This window comes from Panicum hallii, chromosome 4, assembly GCF_002211085.1.
Source record: "Panicum hallii strain FIL2 chromosome 4, PHallii_v3.1, whole genome shotgun sequence".
In the NCBI taxonomy this organism is placed as follows: Eukaryota; Viridiplantae; Streptophyta; class Magnoliopsida; order Poales; family Poaceae; genus Panicum; species Panicum hallii.
The window spans coordinates 3,584,064-3,593,043 of record NC_038045.1 but is presented as its reverse complement, the minus strand read 5'-3'; the positions used below and the strand labels follow the sequence as shown (position 1 = coordinate 3,593,043).

General features: G+C 52.7%; 2 protein-coding genes across 2 annotated transcripts; both read right to left on the bottom strand.

Moving 5' to 3' along the window:
• Positions 1-659: 659 nt before the first annotated feature.
• On the bottom strand, positions 660-2,931 carry LOC112890919 (bZIP transcription factor RISBZ5-like). Its single transcript, XM_025957800.1, has 6 exons — positions 2,631-2,931; positions 2,410-2,491; positions 1,903-2,038; positions 1,718-1,793; positions 1,478-1,603; positions 660-1,384 (listed from the first exon to the last, which is right to left on the bottom strand). The coding sequence occupies exons 1-6, from the start codon at positions 2,778-2,780 to the stop codon at positions 1,109-1,111; spliced, it is 846 nt and encodes a 281-aa protein (XP_025813585.1). The 5' UTR covers positions 2,781-2,931; the 3' UTR covers positions 660-1,108.
• A 1,663-nt stretch (positions 2,932-4,594) lies between these two features.
• On the bottom strand, positions 4,595-8,414 carry LOC112890132 (pollen receptor-like kinase 4). Its single transcript, XM_025956995.1, has 4 exons — positions 7,802-8,414; positions 5,981-6,258; positions 5,504-5,903; positions 4,595-5,411 (listed from the first exon to the last, which is right to left on the bottom strand). The coding sequence occupies exons 1-4, from the start codon at positions 8,412-8,414 to the stop codon at positions 4,744-4,746; spliced, it is 1,959 nt and encodes a 652-aa protein (XP_025812780.1). The 3' UTR covers positions 4,595-4,743.
• Positions 8,415-8,980: the final 566 nt, after the last annotated feature.

Sequence of the window (8,980 nt, the reverse complement as noted above, 5' to 3'; positions counted from 1 at the left end):
TGCATTGCTATGGGTTGTCAAATAATGGAAGGTATGATACTTGAAAGATGGCCCATTAGATTGTAGTGGACCACAGGTCCAGATTAAATTCAGTGGCCTCGAACAGCCATTCGACATGTGTCATGTCTCAGCAATTCTGTACTTTCTCTATAAGGGGAGGGAGAATACTATCTATCATCATGCCCTTTTGGTGGGCGAAAAGGTGTTATGGCTGGTGGCCCTTGGTTTCTCTAGAGGCAAATTCACTTTACTTTTGAGAATGGTCAACCCTTTTTGTTTGATTCCTTCACTCTCAAGAATTCTTCCATTTATCCTATTGGATGTTTCGAGGTCTCGGGATATGTTTTGAATATGTATAAAAGATGCTCGATCTAGAAATGTTCTTTTTTTGTAAAATGTCGTAACGTGTATGAAATCCTCCTCGCCTTTTAACTTTCCAGATGCATGGAACCTTTACGAAATGTAAGTAGCATTGACCATGCCTGAAGGTTTCAAATAACAGAAGAACCGCATTAGTTTTTGTATTTTACCATCACCTTAGACAATCATAGTGCCTGAATAAAGTGATGAAAACATGCCTGAATCCACTAGAGCTAGTCCTGCAAACCCACTAGATGACTTATGCTGTATCAAACATTCCTCTGGATTGTAATTGTTTCTAGACAATAGATCACTTTATTTTGTTGTAAACATAATTGTCTCACCTGCAATTGGATCCTAAGCATCATTCCCTACTTGGCTATTTCACACATTTGTTCAGGATGTTTCATTTAATTATATGTGTTCCAGAAAAAAAAATACATCTTTTTTTTTGGCTCTTGCAGATTCCTACAAAGACAAGTTCATTTTCTACTTGAAACTATACTTGAGGTTTGCCACATTCCCTGTTTGCCATGACAACTTCCAGTAAATGGTATCTTTCCCACTGGAGAAGTACCAGATAGCTACATCAGACGAGCGATGTACGGTGATAGTGTAAAACCTTTTGTAGAAATATGGTTCAAGGAAATTTGACAGAAGCTATGCTCCAGAGGCACCAATTGTTTGAGGTAATGAACTGGTGCGATTTCTGCCTAGCAAGCTTTGAATCCGATCAGTGTCCTGAATCTCAAGGCCACATGTCTGCCGCACAGCTGGTCACCTCGCTGGACTTCCGGTTATCCAGACTCTCTAGGCTTGCAGTGCTTGGTACTGGTGAGTTCTGAACTTGTCGAGCTGCGGTTGGACCTCTGAATGCCTCACTCCCTAGCAAATCCAATCCTGTGACTGTGAGCATATTCAAAGCTTGGCACATCTTTCTTGAATTCAGATATGGTGCCAGACCAAGGTCGCCTAGGCCGCAGGACATTGTGCTTCTCGCTACCATATCCTCTGCCATCTTTACCTGCAATTCAAGCGATTGGTTAGACAATTGAAAAATCTGTGTGATCAGTCAATTGTTGTGGCAACTGATTTTGGGAGAAGCAAACCACTTTACCTTGACTCTTAAGGCTTCTACATCCGATTTGAGGATTCTGTTGTCTGTGACTGCAGTGGTGAACTGCTGGTTGGCCTCTGAAAGTTGCTTGAACAGTGTTGCATTTTCACCTTTAAGTTGTTCGACCTGATTATGAGGTAACACAATAATGGTCACAACCTCGCCATAAACTCTCATCATCATATACTTAATCGGAAGTCTTGCTGGGCGCCTGCCGCTTGGGCTAAGTGGTTACATTACCTGTGACTCGAGTTCAGATAATTGTGCCTGCTTTCTCCGCCTGGATCGTCGAGCAGACTCCCTGTTGGACACCATCCTGAAATCACAAGAGCAACGGATCAATGAAGGAAAAAAATATGTAAGCTTGCTGTTCAGAGTTCGTTACAACCTTGCATAATTTTATCTTAAATTTGATCCCATCATACCTCCTTATTCGCTTTGTTTCCATAGATTTGGTGCCTCGCTCACATGAACCTCCTTCTACCTCATACAATGATTCGCTGTCAGAGTCTGACTCGCTCTCAAGAGCATGACTCGTTGAGGTGGTTGCCCTGGGGCTAGCTGTGTCCAGGACAAATGCAACAGGTTAGCAGTACTTCCCATAGCCTAATTTGGATGTGATAATACTCCAAATCAGTTAAATTAAATGTTCAAATAGTGGCAGTTAGGCCAGTGTGGTAGGTAGGTAGGTAGGTAGGAATTTTCTTCAGATTTTGGAGAAACGGAAACATCGAGCTTCTGTAAAATCCCATAAAGTTCATGTGCGTAAACTGTAAATGGTTTGGTTCACATGTCCAAGTAGCACAATTGATCACAATTAGTGTATGGTGACATGTTCAATTGTACATAGCTCACTATGTTCCACATGGCTAAAACTAAAAATCCAACTTTTTCTAGATTGCAGGGTTCTATGGACTATGGTGGCCCCTTACCGGAGATTGACGCCGTCTGCGACACGGGTGGGTTCACCGGGCGGATGCTCCCGAACCACCAACTGCTTCCATCCATGGTGTTCTGCTCGGGCGCAAGCGGGAGCTTTAGTTAATCAAATCACAGGCAAGTGTATCAAATCCTAAGCAGAGATTATATGCCAGTTAATCGCAAGCGCTGCTATTAGCACTGTAGCACATTGCTCGTGGTTGGCAGTGCTCACCGAGTCGCCGAAGCCGACGCCGCCGGGCGAGAACACGCCGCTCCCACCGGGCTCGCCTGGTCCGCTTCCGGACTTGCTCTCCGCGGCACTGCCGCCGCCGCTCTCCCGGAGGAACGCCTCCAGCTGCAGCTCCGACGGGCACTTCTTCATCTCCGTCCGCCGGTGGTGGACTGGCTGCTGTCGCCGGCCGCCCTTTCTGCCTCCCGCTGCCCTCCCGGTTCCGGCGGGGTGGTGTCCGTCGTCTTCCGCTCGTGTCGCCGGCGAGCCGACGGCCGCTTTTGAAGGGGCCGGCCGCGGGCACAAATCTTGCGCTAGTACGTGGAAAGGCTGTTGGTTGGGGTGTGCTGGGCGATAACCACCTCGTCAAACGGGATGGTGACGCGAGCTGACTCGGATCCGCGTCGGCCGTGGCGCGGCAGGGACGCCGGGGTGGGGCGCCCCGCCCGGCCGACCGGCGGGCCCCGCGCCCGGTGGGCCGTGGCTGTCACGGGGCGGGGGTGGAGCCGGCAGGTGGGGGCGTCGTCACCACCAGCGCGGCCCCCGTGCGTATCCGCGGTGAAAGCGAGGCGCGTCCGAGTCAGCATCGGGATCCTCCCCCCGCCGCGCCCGCGCGGCCACACGATCCGGGATCCGGTGAGTGGGCGATGGCGTGGCGCCGTTGACCCGAGACCCCGACCGGGACGCGCGCGTGGAGCCGCGTCGGACGGGACAGCGAGCGGCGGCCGCGCTCGGCGAGGTGGTCGGCAGCCAGGTAAAAGGGAAAGGGAAAGGGGAACAAGATCCTTTGTACATCATCCCAGCGAAGCTGTGATCCTCGGATGTCACCCCGAGTTCTTTCCGAAAGGCGTGCGTGCTCCATTGTTTTCGTTATCCGGAGCCCGATCGTGCTCGTGGGTTACCTGACCTACCTGCTTGACGTGTGCGTCAGTGTGCAGTGAAGCCGTGGCCATTAGCAACGAGACACGCACGCGCACGGGTGGCACGCCGTTGGACTGGACGTTGGAGGTTGGGGGTCGGGTGGTTACACCGTTCTAATTCGAATTTTTTTTTTTGTTCCGTCTTGAAAATAATTATGATAGCACAAATCAGATGAGTCATGTGGCCGTGTAGAAACGACCAACCAGAAGATTCAGGATCCCAGTCGTCGACGGCGATGGAAGGAACCCCTACCTGCAAGCAATCTAGGAAAAATATTTCCCAGTTTCGCGTCGGATCAATGATGTAGTTTGTATATTCAGTTGTTTTTTTTTGCTATAATATTTTTTTGAGACATGTGTTACAATATCCAACTTTGATGAGTTTGGAACAATTTTTGTAGCGGCACTTCCCTCGTTTCGTTCGGTGCGCCACGCAAGCTCCAACCTGGGTTGGGAGGTATAGAAAAAAAAAAAACGGGCTAGGCTGACCCAGCTTGATCGCTGGCCTCTCTGCTAAGAAAGGGCAGCGTAGACGCGCATAGTTATTTGGGTCGTGTAGTTGGCAATCATTGTGGGCCGCCGTGGGCTTCGCCTTCAGCTACATTCATAGGGCCTCTCAGAAACGAGAAAGAGATTGACTCATAGGGAGGCTACAAGTCATCTAAAAAAACAGTGTTTTGGAGCAAATAGTACAGTTGAGAAAAATATATATCGAGTACACACACAAATATTTGCATAATTGCCCCCTCTCCCTATGAAAGCACGCGTCCACCTTGCCCAAGAACACCAACAAATCAAACGAACTGAACTGCAAAGTGGCACGCTGGCACAAGAGTGACCATGAATAAGTATTTTCGTATTTGAAATCCTTTTCTGCGTAGTATTTTACTGCACTCCTTTATTCTGACAGCAATTCTCGTATACCGCCTGCAACAACAATGCCTGTACGCGAAACAAGTACAAGAAAAATCGAACGGCCTTATTCTCCTACCACGACAGCCCATCCCCTCTTTGCTGAACAAACCTAACAGCCAATTTACACGCGCCGAAGAAGTTCCCGCACGCTTGCTTACACACCCCCGACGATCTCCGGCCGTCACGCACGCCCAACGCCGCCGCCGGTACACGAACATCACACACGCCACAAGTTTTTGCACCGAACGAATCCGATCGACACGACACCGGGTTTGCCCCTACTACGTGGAGTGCGACTGCGGCTCGCCGTGCCGCGCCGCCGGCGTCGTCTCGCCGTCGCTGACGAACGACGAGGCGGTGCTGCTGTCGTCGCCGGCGTCGCGCTCCCGGAGCTCCTCGATGCGCGCGAGGGCCTCCTCGAGGCCCCAGCGGCGGGACACGTCGGGCTCGCAGCAGCCGAGCCCGACCTTGAGCAGCTTCACCATCTCGCCCTCGCCGCTCCGCGTCCCGCGCATGTCCTTGTCGAACACCTCGCCGGTCCACTCCTCCCGCACCACCGAGTGCACCCACCCGGCGAGGTCGGTGCCGGCGCGGCCCTGCCGGAGGTAGTTGGCGGGGAACTTGCCCGTCAGCGCCTCCAGGATGAGGATGCCCAGGCTCCACACGTCGCTCTTCCGCCCCGGCCGCCCGCCCTGCGCCGCGCACTCGGGGGACTTGTACGCCACCATCACCTGCGCCGCGTGCTGCGGCGTCACCACCGGCGCCAGCGCGTAGTCGCCCAGCACCGGCTCGAAGGCGGCGTCCAGCAGGACGTTGGAGGACTTGAGGTGCCCGTGCGGCACCATCAGCATCGGCAGCTCCTCGTACAGGTGCGCCAGCCCGCGCGCCACGCCCTTGATGATCTTGAGACGCTTCGGCCAGTCCAGCGGCGGCAGGCTCGATCTCGCCCCTGCATTGCATTGTTGCATCACATCGCAAGCAAATCAGGCATCACATTGCCATGGATCAGCAAATCAGCCTGAGCTAGCTAGCTGCTCGTACCGCCATGGAGCACGTGAGCCAGGCTGCCGTTCACCATGTAGTCCGTGACGAGCAACTTCTCCTCCTTCTTGTAGAGGTAGGCGACGGCGGGGAGGAGGTTGGGGTGGGCGAGCCGCCCCAGCCGCCGCATGTGCTCCGCGAAGTCCTCCCGCCCGACGCCGTTCATCTCCTTGAACCGCTTCACCACCAGGGACGGGCCGTCAAGGAGGGTCGCCTTGTACGACGCGCCGAAGTTGCCGCTGCCCAGCACCTCGGCGGAGGCGCGCAGCAGGTCCTCCAGCTCGAACCGCGCCCGGCCCTCCTGGATGAACACCAGCTTCCCGTGGTCGTCGCGCCGACCGCCGCCGCGCTTCCCAGCCACCGCGGGAGTCACCGCGCCTCCGTGCTGGTCCACGCCGCTCTGCCGCCACGAACAAACGAACGTTAGCTGCATTGATCGAGCGGCTGGCACGTGCATATGCCGTGTGACTTAGTTACCTGCTCGATCTTGACGGCCGGAGCGGAGGTGACCTTGATCTTGGCGGCGTCGGGGCTGCCGCCGAGTGTCTCGGTGCGTCCGGCGTATCGTGGCTCGTTGCGGCGGGCCTGGACCGCGGCGAAGACGCCGGCGACGGCCAGGAGCGCGCCGATGGAGACCACTACGATGGCGATGATCATCAGTACCTTCATGCTGCCGGATGTCGACGACGACGATGCCGCCGGGGACGAGGAAGAGCACGGGGGGGCCACCGGCGGGCCGCAGAGAAGATTGTTCCCTGATGATTTCCAGGATACGTTTAGATCAAGTTTAACAAGGGTACGTACACACCAAGGATCAGAGACGCTCAAGTCAAGAATTGGCTGCTGCTACTGTACCCGTATTTGGTGGTATATCATTGTGTCAAGCAAGATCACATCACATCAATCAGGTGTGTTCGTTTTCTAGAGTCTAAAGTTTAGACCTACCACATCAAAGAGAATCTTGTCATGTAGAAGTATTAAATAAAGTCTAATTACAAAACTAATTGCAGAACCCCAGGACTAATTCGCGAGACGAATCTAATGAGGTATATTAGTCCATGTTTAGCGGATGATTACTGTAGCATCACTGTGGCAAATTATGGATTAATTAGGCTCATTAAATTTATCTCGCGAATTACCACCCATCTGTGCAAAAAGTTTTATAAACAGATTTTATTTAATACTTCTAAATAGCAAGATTCTCGTTTGACGTGACGGGGCTAAACTTTAGAGGGTAGGAAACGAACACGCCCTTAGTCTCTGTGTCTTTGATAAGTTATCCTTGTGACTAACCAGAGGCCCTCATTACCGATACATGATCAGAATAACTGACAATTTCAGTTATGTTGCAGTATGCAGTGCAGTAGAGACACTAGCAGCGAGAAATTTTTGTTGACACAACATGATTTGGGAACATGAACAGGCAGTGTACTAGTACACGATTAGCTGGGAGCCTGAGACTGGAACAAGAATAGGCAGTGTTACCCAGTTCGTTCTAAAGAGCAAGCTCCAGACAGAAACAACAACAATGCATCTATGCACTTAGGCCATCAGATTCATTAAATAAGCTGGACACAAATAGTTGTACGTGAAATAATACCTGTTTTTTTAAAAAAATGGAAGTTTTGCTCTAATAATACGTATTTTAAAAAAATTTAATGTTATGGTAAATTTTGTATATAGCTAAGGTTCCATTATCAATATGTTGTGTTCTTGTTCATCTTGTTGACTTTGTTAACCTCAAAGCAGTACAATACTATATTCAACTTCGGATGATGAACCTTGACTTTTACAGACTTTGTTTTTCTCAACTTCTTGGAGTACTGTTTTCCCTACTTTGTTCTTGGATTTGGAGACATTAAGCTAGGTTTGATAAAAAAAAAAAGAGGAGTCACCCTATGGACCACAGGAGATATATGAACAGGTAGTAAAGTTATTTTATTACGGAAGTCTCGTCTATACAAATTTGTTATAACCAGGTTTTTAAATCCATAACTCAACCATAAGTGATTTTAAGCCTTTGAGATTACTAGCTAGTTGTGAAAGAGTTGTACATATGTGTAACATTCTTGATGCAGTAAATTCATTTAACCCCCAAAGTAATATTACCCATAGTACTTCTAATTCCTGGTGTTAACTGCACATCTCAGTAGTAATATAGACTTGTAAAACTGCAAAATTTTGCGAAACAGCAGAAGAAACATTGATAAAATCTAACCAACGCATTCATGCACGAATGATCAAGTAGCAATGTAGCACGGCAAGTCGGCAACAAACAGTCAGCCATGGCGAACTCACCTTGTACATGGACTTTGGCGGCGCCCAAGTGCTGGAGCCCTTCCGGGACGGGCCCGGAGAAGTTGTTGTTGGAGAGGTTGACGTCTTTGAGCTTGGCGGACGTCGCGATGGAGCTCGGTATCGGTCCGGTGAAGGCGTTGTTGGACAGGTCCAGCTTCTGGAGCCCCCTCAGCGCCGCGAACGCGCCGTCGGGGATGTCGCCGGAGAGCCTGTTCCGGGACAGGTAGAGGGACCTGAGCGCGGGCAGCGCGGACACGTCTGGGAGCGCGCCCGCGAGGCTGTTGTTGGCGAGGCTGAGCGAGCGCAGGCCCCCGAGCGGCGCGAGCAGGCGCAGGTCCGGCGCGGCGCCCTGCAGGCGGAGGTTCTCCAGCTGCAGCACCACGACGCGGCCGCCGGCGCACCGCTTCACCCCGTCCCACCGCTGCGCGTCGCCGTCGCAGGGCAAGCCCGTATCCCACTGGCTGAGCTCCCCCGGCGGGCCGCCGTCCGGCCCCCGCAGCGCCGCGCGGAACGCGTGCAGCGCGTCGGCCTCCGACTGAGCCTGCGCCGACGCCGCGACGAGGACGAGCGACACCGCGGCCAGGAGCAACCGCCCGGCGGACGCGCCGGCCATGGGATCGCGCGCGAGAGAGGTAGGTGCGATGAGTGCGCGCGCGTCAACGCGTGCGGCGCACTAGCAGTGTTGGCGGCGGCGACGTGCGCAGGAGGAGGTGGGGGAGCGCGCGCGCATGGCCGCGAGCAAGAGCGAGAGGTGGGCACGGGCCCCCGCGGCGGCCTCGTGGCAAGCTAAGAATAGGCGCGCGGGGCTGCGTTCCCGAGGCGGCCGCGTTTGGGAGTCGCCGCTGCGACCGCAACGTCTTTCTTGTTGCCGCCGTTGGCTCGTTCGTTCCCACCGCGCAGGCTGTCATGTCACCCGCGATGATGATGATTAATTAGATAGGCAGCAGAAAATAACATTTGAAGCTTCTCCAGCTCCGTTTCGATCGGTTTGAGATTGTGCAAGTCTGGAGCCAGACAACCAACTCAACTCGAAACCCAACCCCGAGTTCTCTTCTCGACATTTTTTTACAAGTTTTTCTTGGTGCTCAGGCTCAGCCGTTCGGCACGACTGGAACAAAACAAGCCACCGACAGCTGAGACGAAACGATTGTTCAAAAAAGAAAAGAACAGTTGAGGTGA